The sequence below is a fragment of the Rhinopithecus bieti genome, unplaced genomic scaffold (assembly GCF_001698545.2).
Source record: "Rhinopithecus bieti isolate Rb0 unplaced genomic scaffold, ASM169854v2 scaffold_76666, whole genome shotgun sequence".
Lineage (NCBI taxonomy): Eukaryota > Metazoa > Chordata > Mammalia > Primates > Cercopithecidae > Rhinopithecus > Rhinopithecus bieti.
In genome coordinates, this window is record NW_016829831.1 from 1,358,793 (window position 1) to 1,383,208 (window position 24,416).

At 38.5% G+C, this 24,416-nt stretch overlaps 1 protein-coding gene across 1 annotated transcript in view; it reads right to left on the minus strand.

Moving 5' to 3' along the window:
- Positions 1-131: 131 nt before the first annotated feature.
- Positions 132-24,416, minus strand: part of IL1R1 (interleukin 1 receptor type 1) — a 37,691-nt gene continuing 13,406 nt past the window's right edge. Inside the window, 12 exon segments of the mRNA XM_017864938.1 lie at positions 132-3,757; positions 4,475-4,501; positions 4,504-4,641; positions 5,391-5,534; positions 7,300-7,451; positions 8,213-8,330; positions 11,455-11,520; positions 13,537-13,705; positions 14,524-14,713; positions 14,820-15,054; positions 22,047-22,113; positions 23,589-23,696. Of these exon segments, the coding sequence (XP_017720427.1) occupies positions 3,351-3,757; positions 4,475-4,501; positions 4,504-4,641; positions 5,391-5,534; positions 7,300-7,451; positions 8,213-8,330; positions 11,455-11,520; positions 13,537-13,705; positions 14,524-14,713; positions 14,820-15,054; positions 22,047-22,107 (1,707 nt within the window). The 5' untranslated portion in view covers positions 22,108-22,113; positions 23,589-23,696 and the 3' untranslated portion in view covers positions 132-3,350.

The window sequence follows — 24,416 nt, forward strand, 5'->3', positions numbered from 1 at the left end:
CGCCTCCCCACCCCTCCACGCAACAGGAAGAACTCTGCAGCAGGTCTCCTCACCTTGTTCAGGCCTGGGAATGTGCAGATGCGCAGGTAAGCTGTGGACCAGACAAAGAACAGATTCTCAAGGATAACACTCAGTACAAAGTTCGAAACTTTTATTGGAAAATAAGTACAGTCTATTGATCCGTGATGCATGCTGTACACAAATTTGGTGTTTTAACATACAAAAATTTGGCTTCTGCTGCAAAATTATATAAACAGATTTTTTAAAACTCCATCATAAGCTAGTACAAACATAATTTATCAAAAATGTCAGTTAAAAAATGGCTCAATACCTTTTCTTTTATTGCAAATAAGAAAGGCAAGAGAGGGAAAATATAAATTGTGCTAAACCAGTTTTAACAACCGGTAATTAAATATTTTGTTGCATTTGCAAACTCTTCTTCACCACTTAGGGCATCTTTTAAAATGCCATTAAAACTGCAAGAAAATCTAATTAAAGTGGAAGGTATGAAACGTTTTTTGTTTTGTTTTAGTGGGGGACAATAAGTCAAAGGAAGTTCACGGGGAGCTAGGAATGTGTCTTCTTCCTCCAGAATCCAACCCTTGGAAGATGGGGAATGGCTCTGCACTTTTCTGTTCGGATCCTCCTCCACCCAGGCTTATCCACTGATTCTTGTCCTTCCTTACATTCCAGCTGCCATGCTACTTGTAATTCTTGGTCCTCGTCACCCCCACTCCCTGGCCAATTTTGTCACTAACCTAAGTTTCCGAATTGGCTTGCTTGCTTGGCACTATGCGTGCTCACACATTTTCTAGATGACAGACTAAAATAATCCACAAAATTAAATTTGTAAAACTTCTAATAGGCTTTTCGGGACGTGACATCCCTGATCCATGGGCTTCTGGCTGCAGTCTGTGTGCCCAATGAAAGCTAGGCCCTGTCTGTTGGAACAGCAGCTCCAGAACAGCACTGTTCCTTAAAACAGGCAAAGTGGACCCAGGAGAAAGCAAGTGGAAAGGCAAGAGTCAGAGACTTCAACTCAATATGTTTTTGTTTAGGAGGAATATTATTATTCCAAAGAAAAATTTGTGTTCACCCATATTAAATACGAGAAATATAAAAACCAGAAGTCCTGCCCATGTTCATACAACTCTTAAACCTGTGCTTGTGTCCTGCAACTGGTGGCATATAAATTTGGCTTTGTGGTTTTGCAGGGTTTCTCCAGTTATTCTGAGGCCTGTCATCCCATTTTTAAAAATATTTTTTCTATACCAAAAAAAAAAAAAAAAACAACGTGCTTTCATTTTTAATGAAAATGAAACATTTTAAGAAATGTTTGCCTCTGGGGAAAGAATATATGAAAGTAGAAGAGTTTTCATAAAATCTAAACATAATTTTGAAAATTCCAACATTCAGAAGTTTGGAATTTGGTATCTTGAATAAAAGCATTCCCAGACCCGGTCGCTTTCTAGCAAAATGTCATTTCTTCTCACAAATGTGCCAGTGTGGAGTGAGGGGGGACCATTATTAACCTGAAATCAAATACTCAGAAAGCCAGACTAGAAGCCAGAAATGGAGGCTCAAGTCCTGGGTTCAATAGAACTTAGAGTGTGATTTTTTAAAAAAATAGGTCACTTTCTCTATATATAAAATTAAAATAATTGCAGAAATTAAATAAGATAATTGGGGAATGTTTTTAAACATAAAGCACTATATAAATTTATGTTACATGTGCAAATTGCTCCTGAAAGGCAGTAAGGGACAGAGACAGCCACCCACAGCCTCTTCCTCAGAGAGCAGCGATTCCAGCTGGAGGGAGACCAGCCTCCCTGACGTGCTCACTGCTGTCTCTGCCGTGGGCCTGACCGGAGAGAGAGGGCTGGAGAGGGAGTCGCCTCTTAGGGAAAGTCTCCTGGAGACTGTGGAATTGGAGTATGTTCTGAATTTCGGTAAAATTCTGATCAGCTGGAGAAAGTAAGAGAAAGCCTTTTAGGCAAAGGAGGAGGAAGGGGGACAGGCAAGAGCAGAGACAGAGGAGTGCTGGGGGCAGGTGCCATGGCCACCAGGCCAACCTGGGAATTCAGACAGCAGGACAGCAAGGGGAGGCTGGAGGACCGGGCAGGGAGGCGGGCTGGGAGTGACGTGCTGGTGGGAGAGCATGGGCTTCAGCTCCAACAGGTGGAGCCCGCGGGAGGTGTTTGAGCAGGAGCGGGATGACAGAAGAGCAGCATCACAGGAAGGACGGTTCATGTGTGGGCTATGCAAGGGACATTGCGGAGGGACGAAGCCATTAGGGAGCTGTCCCTCCGAAGATGTAAAATGCAGAATAATAACAAAGGACAGGATGGTCGTGCCAGGGAGGAAAGCACTAAGAAGTGGATCAATTCCCTGCTACTGTTGCTTTTTTAAGTTCTGTCTCTCCTGCGGAAAGCTAAGATGACTTCAAAACCTTGGAATACCGAAGAATCCCTTTGTTCACTGAAGTGAGCTTTCAACATATGTAAAATAAAATTCGGTCTTTGGAAACTAACTTCTGCCTGGAGATGTGTATGGAAAATGCAAGCAGATGGAAAGTTCTCCAAGAATACATCTCCCTTCCTCAGTGAGGTGCCAGTCTCACTTCGCCTGCAGCACCTCTCAGGAGAGCCACTCCAGGGCCAGTGACTCCACGGGGTCCCCAGACAAGGCACAGCCCCGCCCTTGGGCTGTGGATGACTTAACAAAGCCATCTATAGACGGTGGCCATTTCCTGCATGCCCTTTCCTCTAGTTTGCTGTCTCCATGCCTTTTCTTGGCAGTTCAAACATTCAGAGAGGGCATTTATTGCCTTTTTTTTTTTTTTTTTTTTTGAGATGGAGTCTCACTCTGTTGCCAGGCTAGAGAGCAGTGGCCCGAACTCAGCTCACTGCAACCTCCGTCTCCCGGGTTCAAGCAATGCCCCTGCCTTAGCCTCCCATGTGGCTGGGATTATACAGGCGTGCACCACCATGCCCAGCTAATTTTTGTATTTTTAGTAGAGATGAGGTTTTGCCATGTTGGCCAGGCTAGTCTCGAACTCCTGACCTTTGGTGATCCACCCACTTCAGCCTCCCAAAGTGCTGGGATTATAGGCGTGAGCCACCACACCCAGCCTATTGTCTTTCTAAAAGATCTTCCCAAGCCCTCTACTCCGAAGTGCCCTGGCTTGCTATTGACATCATGGCTTATTCCCTTAACAATCTGATTCCAGGTGACCTCAGGGATAAAGGATGATACATTCCATGAACTCTACAAGTCAGCATGAGGCACAGCCTGGCCTGCAACGCCATAAGATAGGAGGCACCCAAAGAACTCTTGGAAATTTCTCCATGCTACCCGAGAGGCACATGAGCCTCTCTTTGCAGTTTTTCCTTAGTGGCCGGTGACAGTAACTGGTGTTTAGATGAAGGTGACCGTCGCTGGACTGGCATGTGGTACCTGACATTCTTCCAGAACCTTGTCTTTGCAGACTGTGGCCCCTGTGTAAAGTCCCCTGACCAGCGGATAGCCCCATGTTTCTGCTTAATGAATTTAATCGATTCTGGCATTTTCTCATAGTCTTGGATTTTCTCCAGCTCAAGCAGGACCACTTTAATTCCATCCTGAACAAGAGCATTATACATGGCTATTTGCTCTTCAGATGAACCACCCAGCCAGCTGAAGCCTGATATTTCTCTGACTAAAATGATAATCAGTCTTCTGCTTTTCTTTACGTTTTCATTAATGACCTCAACAATGTCTGAAAAACAGGAAGCAAAATATAGTAAGTAAATTTCTATTTATCATCATTCTCTCCTGAACCAAAGCCACGCATGACTTTTCCCAACCATATGGCTCCTAACGCCTCTTTCTTGCCTTACTTAAAATTAAAGGAGTTTCCCATTTTTTAAATTAATTAATTAATTAATTTTAAGAGACGGGCTCTTGTTCTGTTGCTCACACTGGAGTGCAGTGTCATGATCTTGGATCACTGCAGCCTCAAACTCCTCAGCTCAAGCGACCCTCTCACCCTGGCCTCCCAGAGTGCTGAGATAACAGGCATGAGCCACTGCAAACCTCCCATTTTATAGACAAATTCAAAAATTGGCCCTCAAAAGACAAATATGTCATTTAGAACTCAGAAAACTTTGTTGGAATTTTAAAAACTTACTATTCAATCATTTGATCTCTACCACTCCTGTTTTATTGTATCAGTTGTAAAGCAACTGTTGGGTTTAACTAGTCATTAAGTTTTTCAAAACAAAGTGAAAATCACTTAATTATTGCTCTGACAAAATATGCAAGAAGTAAATACTTTGCATTTAATAAATGTAAAAATCATCATACACTTCTGAAGAGGTTCTTAAAATTGTGAAATATATACCCCTATGCCACAATCTTCTGGAAAGATGGAATCCACATTTTACTAAGTAGTTTTATAACAATAAGCCTTTACTTTGTTCCATGACACACATACCTTCCCCAGCGTAGTCATCCCTTCCAAAATGAACAGCTTATATCCACACTGTTTTTCCAAGACCTCAGGCAAGACTTTAAACACAAAAATATCACAGTCAGAGGTAGACCCTTCCCCAATGGTCTTTGGATACAGTATATATGCGTCATAGGTCTTTCCATCTGAAGCTAAAGGAAAAATATAATGTATTTAGAACCACAAGGCAAAAATAAGAGATTTGATAAAGTTAATATCACAAACATTCATTTCATAATGAACTATTCATCTTTTTTTGTACAATGGCATGACTGAAGCAGCAATACCAAAAATATAATCCCTTTAAAAAGTGTTCATCTCTTACAAGGTTTCTATTTCTTGTGTTTTACAGCAAATTTGCTCTTGTATTTGGAGGCTGCCTCGTATACTCTTAGTATAGAGCCATCCTTAAAGTCTCACTGTTCTCATCTTCTTCCCCAAAGGTCTCAGCCCTGAATTCTATCCATTCATTTTTTTTAGACATTGTGGTATTCCTTTTTTTTTTTTTTTTTTTGCAAGTTTAAACAAACAAAAGAGAGAGGACCTCCCTGATGCACAAAGATCTAGTCATTTCATTTCTTTCATTAAGGTAAGATCTACGTCTGTCCTACTCATCACAGAGCAAGGCCTCCCAATGGCTTATGCATAACTGAATTTATAAACAGATGCTCTAAATACCTGTTTATTCTACCAATATGAATGTTGAGGCAGGAACTTAGAAAACAATGATATTCAGCCTAATGAGTTATAAAACTATAATTCTGTGTAAGAATAACTAATATTCTTGTATATGCCACTTTTCATTTTAGAACTTAAATAAAAACCCTCTTAGTCATCTTCTACATCTCCTAACTATCCCCTATCTTCAACAAGAAAAACTGCATGGAATGCACAATTATACCTTTTATTGGGAGAAAATCATAGCAGGAATCCCTGTACCAAAGCACAATGTCAATCTTGAAGATTTTATAGATGAAAATAGAACACATAAGTATGACTGTCAACGTGACACATATACCAATCATGTGCTTCTGGAATTTAGTGACTATAGCAAAAAAAAGAGGAGAAAAAAATATTAGAACCAAAAAGAATTAAAACTTTGAGCACAGCAAATTAAGGATCTTCATCTCAGAAAGACCACATTTGGGACTGGCCTGCATTCAGACAGTATTAACTCATTCATTATTATCACTTTGTAATGGATACTAATGTACAAAGCAATCTAGCATGGATTATATAAAACTAAGGTGCATTCTATGAAGTTTCTACCTAAATAGCATAATATACAATAACACGGAACAAAAATACCAAAGACCACAGGATACAGCATTCCACAGTAAAACAGGGAAAAGTTAAAATCACTCAAAAGCCTACAAAAGTTCCCTGAGGTCAGAGAGTCCATTGGGTAAAGCCAAAGACTGGTGGAAAGGGAAAAAGGTAGAGGCTTAGGGAAGTTTCACATTTCCACATTCTCCTGGCCTCCTTCTCTACTTAGTTATCCAGTAATTACAGAGGAAGTTGGGGAGCAGATGGAGTAGGTGATGAGGAGGGAGCTAGAGAAGAAGAAAGAGGAAAGAAAAAGAAAGTACCTTCTAAATATCAGGAACCATGTAAGCATCCAGAAAAGGGAATCTAAAAGCTTTATTTACTTTTCCAATTTAGATGATTTGGATACAAAATAGAAATCAAGTTATACCATTTTCCAGACAAATAACCAGCTGGCCCAAATGATAGTTCACATTTACAATCTTAAGTACTGTCGCTTCATACAAGATCATGATGCCTGTAGTAATAATCCTCCAGATTTATTTTTCCTATTTAAGACCACCAGGACTATACTTGGTCCTTTACAGTTCCCTGTGACTTTTACAGGTGTCCACAAAAACACACCCATACAAACACCGACTCTCACTTGCACAAATGCTGCTGAGATTTGGATTAAAATTGTTTGGAATCCATACATTCATGTGGGGGAGAACTGACATCTTCATAATATTGAGTCTTTCAATCTATGAACATTGTATATCCCTCCATTTAGTTCTTCTCTAATTTATCTCAATATTTTTTAGTTTGTATTACAGAGGTCTTGAACAGCTTCTGCTAGATTTATTCTTAAGTATTTGATGATTTTTGATGCTACTGTAAATGTTATCTTTTAAATGTAATTTCTATTTGTATGCTGCTAGTATTTAAACAGAGACAGAAGTTAATTTTTAGGGTCTTTCAGATATTCTTCCATGCACACAATTACAATATCCTATTTTTAATTAAACCACAAATTACCTTAAAATGTTTCACAAATACTTTCAATATTATGTTTTATTATACCAATTCATGAAACCCAGTGACTTCTGATGTCCTCTTTGAAAGTGGATATTTATTTAATCTTACTCTATGTATCCATCAATGTAGTCACTTATTTCAAAATATTCATTAGGTACCTACAATGTACCAGACCTAACTTGCCATTAGCTGTGGAAATAGAATGATTACTAAGATAAATGGTTGCCACCATCACAGAATTTACAGTTAAGTATAGAAAACTAAGTACCATAGATCCTGTGACATATGGTGCTACAGAAGTAGATACAGAGGCCCTAACCGCCTCTCTTTGGGCCGAGAGCTGGGTTAAGGGCAGGCAGCAGGACAGAAAAGCTTCCAAGAAGAGAGAGTAAAAGAGAAATAGAAGTTACATAGATAATGCGGAAGTGAAGAGTGTTCTAAGCAGAGGAAATAGCATTTCAAACTCCAAGGTCATGGAATCTTACTACGGTAAAACAAAATTGTGTTTCAATTAGCTTGTTGTTTACCTGGATATATTAACTGGATATATGCTGCATCCATACCATGTGTATTCCTGGCTAAACAGGTAAATGGATGTTCATAAAATCTACTTTCAGTTTCTGATATATTAAGCACTGTGATGAGGGTACTCCTTCTTTTGTTTGCAGGATTTTCCACACTATTCAAGAGAGAGAGCAAATAAACTTGTGTAAGTAAATTGCCTCAGTTACAAATAAGACATGTATACCCTGTGTATTTCCTTATTGGTGACAAAACTGCAGCTGAAATAATCACCCTGCCCAATCACAGTCAAAACATTCAGACTGCTGGCAACACTAATCTGAGATTTTACAACCCCAAGACCACTATCAGTAACAGGCTCAGGAGCAGAGAAAGCAAAAAAATTACCACTTCCAAGAAGAAAAATGTAGACAAATGCATTGTGGTCTCCATGGGGCACAGAGAATAATATACAATATACTAAACAGAGGAGATTGGGGCAGATGACAAAGTGCTTCGCAGGTGATGTGAAGGAGAAGTCATAGGAAGCCAGGAGATCCTTGTCCCATAAATGAGCAGTAGGAAACCAGCAGAGGCTTTTGAGAGCAGTGTGGATTGCCTGATTCTTGAGCTCATTAATGAGTCTCTTCTAAGCTACTTGAGGAATATGAAGAATAATGAAAGATAATTGCTTCGTTGAAATGTTGCAACATGTATAACTTAAGAGAAAGGCTTCTAGTGGCCTGTAATTTGCACCACAGTGGCATGTATTTTTTTATCTTAAATGTACAAGATCTTGTAAATTCTACTTAGCAAAATAAAAAGGGCAGCAAAGGGTGAGGAACAACTAACACTTGCTTTTAAACTAAACCAACAAGGTTATAGAAAATACCATGTGGGATTTAATATCAAACTGTGAATGACTCTGAGCATACATACCTGTAATAGTCCTCCCCTAGCACTGGGTCATCTTCGTCAATGAAGGACCCGTTCCACTTCCAGTAGGCAGTGTCACTCAACTGGCCAGTGACATTACAGATCAATTGTATCTGGGATCCTGCAAAGAATGTATTTTTAATCGTAACATTAATTGATCTTTTCTGATCTAGCTAGATTAATAAATGGCTATTGAATTAAAATTTTAAATATAGAAATGCACAAAGAAAAGAAAATTACCCTAAACCCACCACCCAGAGAAAAACACCATTAGTAACCTTATGTATCTCATTCCTTATCTTCTCTGTGAACACGTGCGATTTTTGAAATGGGGTCTTATTGCCTACTATTTTGAAATTACTGTGGATTGGGAATTTGGGCCCACATGATTTGTCTTCCAAAATGGACTGTGTCATGGCTGCTTAGCACTCCATAATACGTATACACTATGATTAACTATTTCCTACTGATGAACACAATTTCCTAATTTTTCATTATTAAGATTAATGTTTTAATGAATATCCTTGTTTGTACACATCCTGAAGTATTAAAATCTGGAAGTAGGATTGAATTAAAGAAACATATTTTAAAAGCTAACCCCCTCTCTTTAGTGAGGCTGTATCAGTCTACACTCTCTACAGGAGAGTATGTGAGCACGATGTTCCCCAAAACCACCAGATAACAAGTGTTTTTGGTTAGACATTGCCTTTTGAGAGAAGAAAATGTCACTTAAGTTTTCATCTACATTTCTTGAATTCACGGTGAGTCAACATGCTTTTTGTTAGCTTGGTGCTCATCGACCTTGCTTTTAAAAACTGTTAACCCTCTATTGATTATTTAATTGCATTTTTTTAAATGAGACAGAGTCTCGCTGTCACCCAGGCTGGAAGTGCAGCGGCGCAATCTCGGCTCACTGTAACCTCCTCCTGAGTTCAAGCAACTCTCATGCCTCAGCCTCTTGAGCCGCTGGAACTACAGGTGTGCACCCCCACACCCAGCTGATTTTTGTATTTTTAGTAGAGACGGTGTTTCAACATCTTGGCCAGGCTGGTCTCAAACACCTGGCCTCAACTGATCTGTCCACCCTGGCCTCCCAAAGTGCTGGGATTACAGGCCTGAGCCACTACACCCAGCTGGATGCATGCTTTAAATTTCAGTTTTCCTGAGATTAATATTCAGGGTTTTGGGGTTTTTTAGTTTTTTTCCTCTCTTATAAATTCTCTTATATTTTCTTATTTATTTTTTATAAATTCTCTTAGTTTTTCTAAGATATTTTATGGACACTTCTAAGACATTTACTGGTGCAAATGGCATTTGTTTTCCGATTATGCTTTCTAGCTGGTTATTGCTAAAAAAAAGTCTTATATTTTAGAACATTACTTCTAAATGTTAATTTGTTATCTGACTAATTTATATAGAATTAATTCTAGTATTTCCCAGCAATTTTCTTGGGATTTGTATGATCTGAAAACAATAATAAAAATGTCTTTTTTCCCTTGTGGTAAGCATTCCTTGTTTTCTTCCTTCAATTGCATTAGTAGGCACTTCTAGACTGTGTTCAGTAATAGTGGTTACATGGGCATCTTTGTCTTGCTCTTGGCTTTAGTGAGAAGGTCTATAGTATTTCACCATTAAGAATGTTAGTGACTATTGGCTTGCACTGATGTTATTTATTAAGTTAAGGAAGTATCTCTCAATTCCTATTTTTCTAAGTCATCTAAGGAGTAATGGTATGGGATCTTATTGCCTGTTTAACACCCTTCAGGATAATCTTATGACAGGGTACTATATGCTTCTGATCCACTGTCAATACAATACATTAAAATAATTATTTCCTAATTTGAAGCTTTTTTTTTTTAGATTGAGAGATCAATGCAGCCTAGGCATCAGAGCTCTCAATTACACACTTCTGGGGCAGGCACTTTCAACAGGGGCTGTGGCCAGCAGGGCAAAACCTGGTTCTTGGGGAAGAGGCAAGAAAACCTTAGATATTACATGGTTTGTGGTACTCCAAAGCGCCACAGTATATCAGCAGATATAAAAATAACTGTGGTATTGAAATTTGAAGACAGGAAAGAGAAGTAGGTGGAGGAAGACTTTTTAGACTCTAAAGGGGAACAATCTAAAACAAAAAAGATGGTTGAGAAACATTATTCTAGAGCCTATTGGCCCATATTTAATTTTGAGTTTTGACATTTTTGTTTCTATCTAAGAATGTCTTTCTACCACCTTCCACCATAAATAACAAGTACAGAACTGGCCAAGTACAGAATTCGCAGATCACAAACATGTACCTTCTAACCTCTGTATGGTTCTTGACTACTGTCATGCAGTTACTATTACAGAAGGCAATTCCAAGGCCAGCCTATTTTGGGTCCTCTGCTACAAAGAATCACTTTTTCTCTCTGGATCAGTGGTTTCCAGTAGAACTTTCAGTGATGACGGAAATGTTCTATATTCGTGCTTGTCTCTACAGTAGTCACTTGTCACATGTGGCTGTTAAGCCCTTGAGATATGGCTAATGTGACAGACGAACTAATTTTTAATTTAACTAAATGAATCAACTGACTTAATTTAATTTTACACGTCCATAACCCTATGTGGCTAGTAACTACTACACTCAACAGTGCAGAACTAGATGCTTGTGGGGTTCTTTCTTTATTCTTGAATAAAAAATGTTCACTAACTTGGAAAAGTACTTTTCTAGAATGACTACCATCTTTGGGGCCTGTAGTCTTACTCTTCTGACTCAAAGCTTGGATCTGCTCATAAGAAATCCAGTCCTGAAATTGTAACACTGCTGATGCCTGTCGTACAATAATTAATTCTTCAGAAGTTCTCTAAGATGTCAAATATAATTTTTGTTTAATTCAGAGATAAGTAACATCTGCTCTATTGATTCACTATTACAGCAAACCCTAATTTTGTCATTAAATATTTTAACTCTGTACCAGTCAACAGCATTGCTGGTTCCTAGGCCTTTTGACCTTGGTGTCTGGTTGGTGTTTTCATGGTAGTAAGTGTCCACAGAAAAGTAGGGCTGGAGATATCAGACATGGCAAGATGTTTGCCATACAGGCAAGAAATAGAAAAAAATTAAGATATAATTTGTGTCACCTTCCCTCTAATTATAGATATATTCAGTAAATGGCTTGGATTATATATAGTAAAGATACAATTTATCTTACTCTCACGTTTAAAAAAAAAAAACTGATTCCAACATATCCTGAGTGGAGCCCACTTACCCAAGTCTACTTCTATTGTCTCATTCGCTGGGCTCACAATCACAGGCCTTGTGGGTTTGTTTTCCTCTGAAAGAAACACATCCATAAGGTTTGTCAGTCTCCTATAGATCAGAATCTCAAGTGACAACAACACTTAGCAAAATATACTCAATTACTTCTGGCCAGATACCCCATCAAGTGTTCAAAGCACATATGCCAGGAGACAGGAGGCAGAAAGTGAAGGAAGAAAGCTGAGGCAGAGGTCACAGCACCCTGTGAACCCTGGGGCAGAGCTAGACCTTGTGAACCCATAGAGTGGGGTGCAACTGAAAAACAAACACATCACCAGGTCCCTGGGTCCCCAGACAAGTGCCTCTCATAAGTGAAAGCACATCAGGAAAGGCAAGAGTAGTGGGAAGTTAGTTCCTTGAATTGGGTGTTATTGGCCAGCAGGGCTAATCAGTACTAGACCCGCTTGCATTTAATGACTGCGGTAATGACCCAGTAGTGAGAACTACAGGGTTATGGAATAATGCTGTAATTTATTAAAACAGGCAAAAAGAAGTATCAAGGGGCCCCAGAAATTAATCTGACTTATTTATGAAAAGTTGGCTTCAGGGGTTGACCTGTGGCCATGAAGAAACTATGAGAAACTATAAAATTGAGTACTCGGTATTCCCCCAGTCAAAAAAAAAAAAAGTGAACACCATGAAGGTAGGATATTCTCTCTTTTGTTCCCTAACGTGTACCTATAACAGTTCCTGAAACACAGTAAATACTTAATAAATATTTTTGAATCCTTGAGTGAACAAAAAGCACTAAGCATCATTTGGGTGGGCCTTGGGAAGAAAACAAAATATTACCCCACCCTGAGTAGAGTATATTGTTTCTACAAATGGGATCAGAAAAGGGAACAGAGAGTATCTAAAACACACTTAACCTAGCTTAAGTATTCCCCAGTGCCCAGTTCTTTCTCAGGTTCTACTTGCTGGTTTGGTTGCTGTGTTTCAGGAAAGACAGACCAGACCTACCCAATGACAGGCTGCTAAAGACTCAAGAACGTGGTTTGATACAAAGACCACTGAAAATTAGGATTCACTGATGCTTGTGAATGGCAAGGACCATGGCAAGGAATTGACTTTTATTTCATAAAAATATTTTTAGGAAAATAAAGAATTATATAACTGGAAAAGTGAAGCTATTTATAGGGTGATCACATTCTGAGATTGCTTGGGATAGTCCCAATTTATACCTGTTGTCCCAGCATAACTACTAATAGATACCCCTCTAACCTACAAAAAAGTTCTGGTTGGAATAACTCTTCTTATGTTACATAAAGCTTACAACACCTCATTATTTACAAAAAGTTTGAGCATTCTGACTATCCCCTGGTAATTTGTGCATTTTGTTTCATTTTGTTGTGATACAGTTTTCAATATGAAACATGGTTAACACAGAATTGAAAGACACAAGAAAATGAACAAGAACAATCACCGTACACCTATTAATTGCATAGCTGTTTTGCACCAAGCATTTCTTTGCACCAGGCACACGAGTTTAGTGGACCCCATATCTCTCATCTTCCCAATAATCTTGGGAGATTGCATCATCTTGTTACAGAAGAGGAAACAGGCTTAGAGAGGTTAACACCTAATACAGAACGAACAGGAGGTAGATGCTGGAAATGTGACTTATTCCAAAGCTTGTTAGTGTCCACACCCATGCTTACTGCTAGACACTGAGACTCACTGAGATTCCCCAAGTGCAAGCTCTCAGAACATTCCCATATTCCAGCCAGAGGGAGCCCCAGAGCTTTCGGTAAGAACCATTTTTAGCCATGCCAAAGAACAACCCTCTTAGATCAGTTGGAAAACACAGCTCATAATGTCTCTATTTAATTAAAACTACATCTGAAGCAGGAATGAAAAACATTACATAGTGTTTAGTACAAAAACAAAACCAAAACTAAAGCCATGTGACTTTTGTGGTATCACTGAGGTTGTCTTGGATTTTGTTTCTTCATGGACAATGAAAGTAATATTACAATCATAGTCTCTGGGCCTTCCCAGATCTAAACCTTCTAAGGCTGGAGCTATGACTCACCTAGAGTAATAAATTCTATTACCCGGGTAATAGGATATTGCTTGCCCAAGTATGTGTAGGATGCATGACAAGTATAGTTCCCTCTATGCTTTTCAGCCACATTCATCACGATGAGCCTATCTTTGACTCCACTAAAGTGTATATTGTCAAGAAGCAGAGGTTTGCAATCCTAGATAAAGGGAGAGAGAAGCATTGAAAACCAATAACCAATAACTTTCCCCAATCTACCAGTCAAAGGAACTCCATTTTTTTCACCTTAGCAAATGTTATATTTTTAGAAAGAGACTGGAAAACTTCCTTACATAGAGTAAGTTTTAATATTGGTGTTTTGGAAACAGTTAACCATATTCCTATGACATTAAGTTTTCAAGTCTATGAGACTTCATAGTACAAGAAGTGAATGCCAATTTATTTTGCAGGAAAAACATGTTTGAAAAGAAGTTAACACTATATAGTTTCTTAACAATACTGCACTTCATTTCTTCATTGATATTATTTATTTAGTATGTCTTATGCTCTACGAGATGATTCCCCATTTGAGTTCCACCAGACTAGTCAAATTAAAGATACCACAACATGGGGTGTTACATGGAAAGCTAGTCGATTCACTTTTAAGACAGTTATGGAAACTAGCAGGTTATTTGAAGACCATATCGTTAATAAAACACACATAGTATATTTTATAATAAATACTTATATCTTAAATACCTTAAGCTTATAATCAGCCTTCTCTTTAAATATCTATTTCTAGTACTTTTCTCAATTACATCTTATTAAATTAAATAAAAACAATAGCAAGTAAGTTTCTAGTTAAGCTTCAAATTAAGTGAATGCAGTCTTACGATTCTTTTTAGGTTCCCTATCAAGTGTCACCATTAAAGAGAAAACAATATGCAAAATAAAAGGTACTTTGCAGATTCATTCTACTGTCCAGGGAACTATTTTATTTTCTGGAAAAGTGAAATGTCATATTTAAAATAAAATTACCTTATACCACTGTAATTTAGGTAACTCATTATTTTCGTCTTTAAAAAACTCCATATAAGGGCACACAAGTCCTCCATCTCCTGCAACGGGTAGTCTCTGCTTAAATATGGCTTGTGCATTATAACACAAGTTAGGCTCATTCTCCACAAATTTTGCAGTTATTTTAATTCTGAGGCAGTAAGATGAATTTCTAAAATAAAATAAAATAGGTAAGTTAAGCATTATTAAAAGTATTTCTGTCCTTAACAACTGCAGGAAACTAGAACACGTTTGTAACATACTAATTCCTCTCTCACCTTACCACACAATAGTAATGTCCTGAATCTTCTACCTTAGCAGGAACAAACCAAAGTTTCTCTTTGTGCTGATGAATCCTGGAGGCTTGTTCTGTAGATATAGGTGTCTCGCTGTCATTTTTATACCAAGTTATAGTGCCTTTGTGTTCATTTGGGTTAAGAGGACAGGGACGAACATCAATTTCATTTGCAGATGACACTAAAATTATTTTTTCTTCACGTTCCTTGCATTTATCTTTAAAAGGGAGAAGGGGGGAAGCAATTTATATAAAAAATCTGCCAGTGTCTCTTGATTTAATATCTACGAAGAAATACACCGATTATTAAATATATCAATTCACATTACATATAAAAGCTTCACAACCTTGTGATAAGGACATTATCCTGGGAGTCTGAGAAGCATATTCAAGTCCAGTTGTGTCACTTACTGCCTGTGTGCTGTGCCCTTGGCAAGTTATTTAACCTCCTTCATCCACTTTTCACTCATCTAAAAAGTGGGGATAATGTAGGAGGAGAGTCATGCCTTTCAGTACAAGATGGAGTAATAGAAACTGGATTTACCTTCTCACATGAACAACTAAAAAATGGACAAAATATATGAAACAATGGTATTCAAGACATTGAACATCAGAAAACAAAGGACAGAAATCCCAGAAAGATGGGGAAGAAAGGAGGTGAGCTCTACTGTTGTCCAAAATCACAGCCAGGCCATGACATTGCCGAGAAGAAACACAGGCAAAGCCCAGTGAGTTGAAGAGATGGAGCTGAGAACCTGGGTAGAAAAGTTTGCAGGGCAGAGTCCCCAAGTACTTAGAGCTGCATGATGACAGGGAGAAAGAGTCTCATGATAACTGAGAGTCTCCCCCAAGCTTTCAGCTGAGTGTCTATCAGTCAGCGTAAGCATATAAGAAAATTACCCAAGGCTAGAGGGAGTATTGCCAAAAGAACTGGAGGGAGTAACACGTGGAGCACACCCAATGCTGGAAACAGTTGCTGTTCCCAACAGCCAGAGTGGAAAGCCTCATTAATGATAAGGCATTAGGCACAGTACCCAGAAGGGTTCTGACTCAGTCATTAGGGAAAATTAGGCCTAGAATAAACTTTTTCCTGATCCTAATAAAGCTTAAAAGCAAGACCCGAAAGGATTAATCCATTTCCAAGTAACAATCATGTGGCAGAACAAAGCTCAAGAACATTTTGGGGAATATGAAAATATCCAGCACCCAACATGGTAAAATCCACAATGTCTAACATTCAAAAAAATCATTAGGCATGCAAAGAAGCAGTAACATACCACCAACGATAAGGAGGGAAAAAATCGATCAGTCAAAACTGACCCAGAAATGACACAGACAATAGGCTTAATAAATTTAAAAATTAAAATAGTTTACTACTATTGTATTATTCAAGATGCTACAGGAAAGATCAAACATGATTAGTGAAGACATGAAAGAGATTTTTAAAAACTTTGAGAGATGAAAACAATAATGTTGAGTTACAAAAAACAATGGATGGGATTAAAAGCAGATTTGATACTGCAGGGAAAAAAAAGATGAGTGAACATGAAGACACAGCGTTAGAAATCATCCAGAGTTAAGCACAGAGAAGAAAATAACAGAATAAAATGGGCAGGGAATTATTTTACTTAGGACAACTTCAATACATGTAATATGAATCACTGTGGAAAACAGAAAACATACTTGAAGTTTTTCAAGATGTGACAAAACTGATGTATACATAGGCTCCCAAATCACAATGAACCCCAAGCAAAAGAAACATAAAGCGAACTACAAACACATAATAATCAAATTGTTTAAAACCAGTGACAAAGATAAAATCTTCTATGTAGCCAGGGAGAAATGACACAATTATTGCAGAGGACAAAGGCAAAAAATGATGCAGCCTTCTTTCAAAAAACAATACAAGCCAGAAGAGAGTAAAACAATATTGTTAAAGTACTGAAAGAAAAAGTCTACCTAGAATTCCATATCCAGTGAAAATATATTTAAAATTTAGGAAAAAATATGGACTTTTTCAGATTTGCCAAAGCTGTAAAATGTCATCACCAGTAGACCTGCTTTACAAGAAATATGTTAAATCCTTCAAAAAAGACAATATTCTAAGATGAAAATGAATCTACACAAAAGAAGGAATAGCAACAAAAATGGGTAATTATAAGATCATCTTTCTTATTATTTAAATCTCTTTAAAGAAAACTGAGTGTTTAAATAAAAAATAAGAAAATGCTATAAAGTTTACAACAAATAAAGAAGTAACATGTATGGAAAGAATAGGGCAAAGTTCAAGAAAGGAGAAATGGGTATATACTGTCTTAACTTTGTATACTATATGTGAAACTGTATAGTGTCACTTGAAGGCAGACAGAGATAACTTAGAGATGGCTATTTAAGCCCCAGAGCAGTCATTAAAAAACACATACACAACAAACAGTTATGACTAAAAGCCAAAAGGGAAATAAAATGAATCCTAAAAATGCTAATTAATCTAAAAGGCAGCAAAAAAAGAGAAAAAAATAACAGACTTGATGGGACTAATGGAAAAACAAATAGCAAGATCTCAGAACTAAGCCCTAATATATGAATAATCACACTAAAATTTCAAATAGTCTAAACACTCTCATTGAAAGGCAGAAATGATCAGATGGGCTAAAGAAAGGCCCAGCTATGTGGTGCCTAACATGAACACATACACCTACATACACAGATTTTATAAATAAAGGTAAAAATAGATTAAAAGAAAAGAAAAATATTTGCCATGCTAACACTCATGAAAAGAAAGTTTGATTAATTAGCTAGGATTAACCATCTCACAATGTATACATATACCAAAACATCACATTGTACATTGTAAATATATACGATTTTGTCAACTATACCTTAATAAAAATTAATTAAAGCTTGAGTGACTATTATTATCAAAGTAGATTTTATAGTAAAAAAATTACAAGAAAAAAAGGGGCATTTCATAAAAATAAAGAAGTCGTCCGGGCGTGGTGGCTTACGTCTGTAATCCCAGCACTTTGGGAGGCTGAGGCAGGTGAATCATCTGAGGTCAGGAGTTTGAGACCAGCCTGGCCAACATGGTGAAACCCTGTCTCTACTAAAATAGAAAAAAATTAGCCAGACGTGCTGGTGGGCACCTGTAATCCTAGCTGCTTGGGAGGCTGAGGCACAAGAATCATTTGAACCCAGGAGATGGAGGTTGCTGTGAGCTGAGATCGTGCCACTGCACTCCAGCCTGGGCGACACAGCAAGACTTTGTCTCAAAAATGAATAAATAAATAAATAAATAAATTTTTAAAAAGTAAAGAAGTCATTAACAGGAATACAATAATACCAAATGTTTATGTAGCTGCTAACAGTGCTTCAAAATACATGAAGCCAAAACTGATAGAACTGCAAGAACTAGAGAAATTAGTTCTGCAAGAAACTAGAGAAACCCCACTCACAAGGACTGATAGAACAAGCAGTAAAATTAAACAGACAATCAGTAACAACATAGAAGATTTGAACAACACTATCAACCAATTTGACATAATTGATATTTGCAGAAAATTCCAACCAACAACAGTAGAACATTACATTCTTTTTTAAGTGCACACATAAAACTTAGCAAATTTTCCATATTCTTCCCCATAACCCAAGACTCAGTAAATTTAAAAGGATTCAAATTAGAAAAAACTTATTCTCTGGTGACAATGGAATTAGATTAGAAATCAATAACAGAAAGATATCTAAGGAATCCCCATATATTTGAAAACTAGCATACTCCTAAATAACTCATGAGTCAAAGAAATCAAAAAGAATATAAAGTATTTTTATCTGAATGATAAGGAAAACATAACATATCAAAACTTGTGGCATTCAATGAAAGTAGTACTTAGAGGAAAATTGCTAGCATTAAATCCCATATATTTTTTAAAAATCTCAAATTGATGACTTGAGCTTCTACCTTAAGAAACTAGAAAAACAACCAAGTAATTCCAAAGTAAGCAGCAAGCAGAGATTCTATGCCTGGGTCTTCATTAACAGAGCTGACTGAGTGACAAAACAGAGACTAATGCCATTGAAAGATTTGTATTACTTAGTGGTTTGGACAGAAGGGGTATGCTATACCACGCAAAACCACAAGAGAATCACCAGATTGGGTTAGGAGGCAGAAGCAGAAACAAAAAGAAAGCCTAGGCCAGAGTCTTTACTGGGGTTCCCATGGGAAAGGCAAGGCAGGGCAGCATAAACAGCCTCAGATTGGGCCGTTTGAACCATTTTTGCAGGCTTTGGGCATACAGGCTGTCCCTCGTTCTCTGGTACCTGGCCCTGTGTTGATTGAGGCTGGGGTAATATTGGTTTGGGTGTGTGAGAGTTGGATAAGGAGGTGAGTGGGGTACAGTCTTGGGTCAGTCAGTGTCACATGAAGGGCAAGCTGTAAGCTGTCCACATCACACCTAGGAACTGCTTAGCCCTTGGTGGGGCAGTCTCTCCCTAGATATGAAACACCCTCCAGAATGTCAAAATATGGTAAGATACAGAAAATAAAAAACGTAATTAATATAGCAGAAGAAGTAAGAAGAAAACAGTAATATAGATCAGAGAGGAAATCAATGAAATAGAAAACAGAAGAACAATGAAGAAAAATCAAAGATACCAAAAGCCAGTTCTTTCACAAAAACAATAAAATTGATAAATCTTTAGCCAGACTAATCAGGAAAAAAAAGAGATGACATCTCTTTTTTAAATAATTTGTAAAGGGTCATGAGGGAATATTATAAACAATGTTATGCCAATAAATTTAATAACATAAATGAAATGAGCAAATTTTCCAGACTACTAAAGCTCCCTCGAGAAGAAGTACATAGCCTGAATTGCCCTATATCTATTAATACTATCTTCTATTCAAAGAAATTGAATTTGCAGGATTTCCAATATGGTGGAGTTGGGGGTCTCATAAATCATTTCTCCATAAAGGCAACAAAAAGACTGGCAAAAAATTTCAAAAATCAAAGGCTTGCAATAACCAGAAGAGCATTTATTAGAAACTAAGGAAACAAACAGAAACATGCCAAATCGCAGATCAGCAGGGTTTGTAGCTTTATAACTTAAATGACTTCCATCCTACTCTTCCCAGCTCTACAACAGCCATGAATAGCGGGAGCTTTGCAGACACAAAGGCTTTGAAAACCAGCAGGCTCGCAAGAACAGAGAGGGTTTGGAGCACCTCAAAAAGTCCCATTTCCAGAGCATTGCCACTCTTTGACTTGACCAGTAGGTCCTCAAAGTCACATTCATAGGGTGGTGTTGTTATCGACCTCACCAAGAGCTCCACAGGAAAAGCACTAGCCCCAAGGTGTTTGCTGGAAAAACTCAGTGTTAATTGCTTTTTACAACTGCCAAAAGCTGCAATACCAGAGCCATAACCTCCAGAGGGCCTTGAAAAGCTCTGACACATTCCTGGGGAACCTAGAAGGGTGCCCATGTATGCAGGGCTGTGTGCATGCCCCGGAATTTGCATAGAAGGCACCAGACTCCCATTTCTGCATGACTCTGAGGTCATACACAAGCAGGAAGTGAAGGCTAAGGCAGAGTTGTAAACAGCCTTAATGTTGAAGGTATGCTCCATCTCACATGGAGCCCCTCAGCAACGGGGAGAAAACTTACTGGACCAAGGAATTTAAGTCAATCTCTGGCTCAGTCCTTAAAGTTCTTACCTTTCCTAACTACACTCCATGATCCCATTCAGTCTCATGGTTCTTATACCAGCCGCTTGCTGAGGTTTCCAATTTTAAATATGCAACCCAGACCTTTCCCTCAGGCTGTAGACTGCCTACTCAAAGTCACCATTTAAACATCTAATGGACAGCTAAACTTAACACGTCCAGTCTGAAAACCTGATCTTCCCCATCCCATCAATGGCAATTTCACCTTGTGTTTGCTAAGGCCAAAATTTCCTAAGATAATTCTTGATTCTTCTCTTTCCCTCACACCTCATATCTGACCCAACTCCAAATCCCTCTTGATTCTGTTCCCAAAATATTTCAAAATTTGTCTGCTTCACACTTCTCCTTGCTACACTTTGACAAGCCATCAACATTTCTTGCCTAGATAAAGCCATCATCATGGCTTGTCTGTTAACTGGCTTCTCTATTTCTCTCTTTGGCTCCCTCGGTTCTATTCTCAAAACAGAAATCAAAACATAAGTCAGATCACCTCTCTGGTTTTGAACAAAGAACCCTGCACTTTTCGCATCTCAGCCAGACTACAAGCCAAGACCCTAAAAAAGGGTGCAACATTCTATATAATCAACCCTGCGCCATCTTGCCATTACCCAGATAGCCTGGCCCCTTATGACTTCCCTCATCTCTCACTATGCTCCAGCCTCACTGATATTTTTATTCTGAAAGCACGCCAAATACTCTTGGCTTCTGGGCCTTTGCACATGCTGCCTGGAATATTTCCACACCCCAATCTGATATCCAAATAGCTCTCTTTTCCCCTTCCTTAAGGTCAACTCAAAAGTCAACTTCTCAGGGAGGTTTTTTCTGGCCACATTCAAAAAATTAACCTTTTGCCCACTCTAATGACAAAACCTTATACTCTTTTTTCCTGCTTTTTTCCTCCCTATACTTGCCATCATATGACACAATATATATCTACTTATCTGTTATCTCTCTCTTCTACAAGAATATAAACCCTATGCAGGCAGGTATTTCTGTCTGCACTATTCCCTGCTGTATCCCCAGTAGCTAGCACCTGGCACACAGAGAACAGATTAGAGAAAATGAAGAAATGGAAAGAAAAAGAAAAAGAACTGTATCTTGATGATTTCCAGCTGTGGGTTCATAAAGACTATACATAATATCTCCTCCAAATGAAAGTCAGAATTTCCTGTATCACACTTTCAATCAACAGTCCAGTGGAAAGAGGCCTGGACCTAGATGGGAGACCTAGATTTTAGCTTTTGTTCCAAAACTAGCCACATGACCTTGGGCTCTTAACCTCACTGGGCCTCAGTTTCCCACTCTCTATGTGAGAGAATGAGAGGAAGATGCTGAAAGGAACTTCCGGTGATACAGGTCTATGACCAGGAGGCTCTGTGCCCAGGGATTCAACAGAAATGAGTATGAGACATGACTGTTAGGGAAGGCACTTCATGTATTCTAAATAACAGATTTTCTTAGCAGACAAGAACACAAAGAAATACTTAACTTACCAGCCTCCAGAAAAGAAATAAGTAGAACTATGAAACAAATAAGTCTGAGTAACACTTTCATATTCTCCTGGAGAAACGGAGGAATGGAAGAAAGACAAAAGCAAAAATGTTACTTTTCCAGCAAATCTCTAAAACTAAATATACCGACACTATCCCTGTCCCCACCCTCACCGCCAAGACAAACTGATGAATTGGTTTTTCTACATCATGAATGTTATCATGTTTGACTTTTGGTTAAAAAATGGGGTGGGGAACGAAAAGAGATAAAAAGTTTTCACAAAATTGAGAACAAACTCAACAACTTAAGATTTTAAACATTTCTACCTTCTGTCCCATTATACATTTCCAGTCTTGCATCCCATTTACATTTCCCCAAATCTAGTTTACATCTAAAGTCAGCTACGCACTCGCCCCTAAGCCAGTTTGCCTCCGTTTGTCTGAGGATTTGTTCCCCACTTATGTCCCCTGCTGTCAGGACCCATTTGCAAAAATCACCCCACACTTTTGGCCAGCTCAAAGGTCATGCCTTCATTTTATATTGCAAGATACTGAATTGCTTGTACAATAGGATATAGCTACATAGAAATGCACCCAAAAAACCTAAAATAAATGATAACAACATATTAAAATTGGGTTGGGTGTGTTTCCCCTTGTCGGGGCTTTCCATACTTTCTAAAATATCTACAATGAACTTTGTATGAAAAAAAGAGGAAAGGACAAAAGAGAAAAAACTCTTATCCCCTCTGCTCAACCTTAGGAGCAATGTATAGAGTAGGCCATGTAATTCTGTGCTTTGAAAACATCTGCCTCTTAATCTTTACGGGAGATGAAATTTGCCTATATTCTTATCTGTAGCTATAAGTAAATAAATATGAAAACACAAAATATTTTAACACAACACTCATTCAGATTCTAATGACATGCAGTCATTTAAATATTGGCTGGAAAATTTTCTATTTAAGAAGATGTATTGTGGCCGGGCGTGGTGGCTCACCTCTGTAATCCCAGTACTTTGGGAGCCCAAGGCAGGTAGATCACTTGAGGCCAGGACTTCAAGACAAGCCTGGCCAACATGGTGAAACTCCATCTCTACCAAAAGTACAAAAATTAGCTCGGTGTGGTGGTGCATGCCTGTAATCCCAGCCACTTGGGAGGCTGAGGTAGGAGAATTGCTTGAACCCAGGAGGCGGGGGTTGCAGTGAGCCAAGATCGTGCCACTGCACTCCAGCCTGGGTACCAGAGCGAGATTCCATCTCAAAAAAAAAGAAGGTGTGTAGGTATTTTTTAAAGTTACAACATGCTTTTTAAAACAAATACCGGGGAAAAAATAAAGATTATCTAACCATACGAGACATACCCATTCATATTCTCTTCACTTTACCCCCAGTATCAGGATGATGATCCCGAAGCCTGGCTCAAGCCTTGAAACCTACCTCAGAGCAGTAAAACTGCATTCCTTCAATATCTTTTACCTCTGACCCTTTATTTACATTACTGGCTTCCCAAAATAGTCTAGAATACTAGTATTATTACCATATTTACCTTTAAACTATTTTCAGATGATTAAATAAGATAGAAGCCTTTGAAGCCCAGCAGCCAGGTCTATGAGCTCTTTCTTTGACTGCATGAAGTGTGTTTTAAGTCTTTATGCTAGAGAGGAAGGAAAGAAGGGTTCAAATGTTTCCCAATCACCAGTTCCAGGCCAACCAGCTATTTGCATTAGTTTATCAACAACAAAATACGGGCGTTGCAAAATCAGCTGAACACTGCCAGCTGTCGGTTCATTTAGTCACAAGAATCTGGCTTGTCTGATCATTAGGCAAGGGAGAAGAAAAAGAAGATGTGTGACTGAACTTTATGGAGTGTATCATGAGATAATAATTCCAAATTAATTGTGGACAATGTTTAATCACAGGTCCGAGGTTGGTGACCTGTACCACAAGGCAGGGTGATATTGGACGCGACTCTCCCTGGCCCCCAGTGTGCTCATTTTCACAAGGAGTAATGAACCAGCTGAAGTTGGACCTCATCCTCCTCTAATAGACTATAAAAGGACAATGGGCCATGACCCCTGGGTCCAAGTTTACTTCTGCCCCAGAGCTGCTCTGGGAAACAGTTAGTGGGGATGGGAGTGGCCCTGTCCTCTCAGGAGCGGGCTTGTGGGATCCATGTTGATCCCCAGGACCCTGAGGCAAGGAGTCAGCACTGAGCTTGGGAATGGGCGTTAAGGGTCACATGACCAAAGGGAGCGAGGACATCAGAAGGGAAGGAGATGAGGGTTGTACCTAGATTAACCCACACACTCCCAACAAAAATCAACACAAACCCCATTATGCCCCTGAATAACAGAAATTCCAAGGCAGGGCCAGG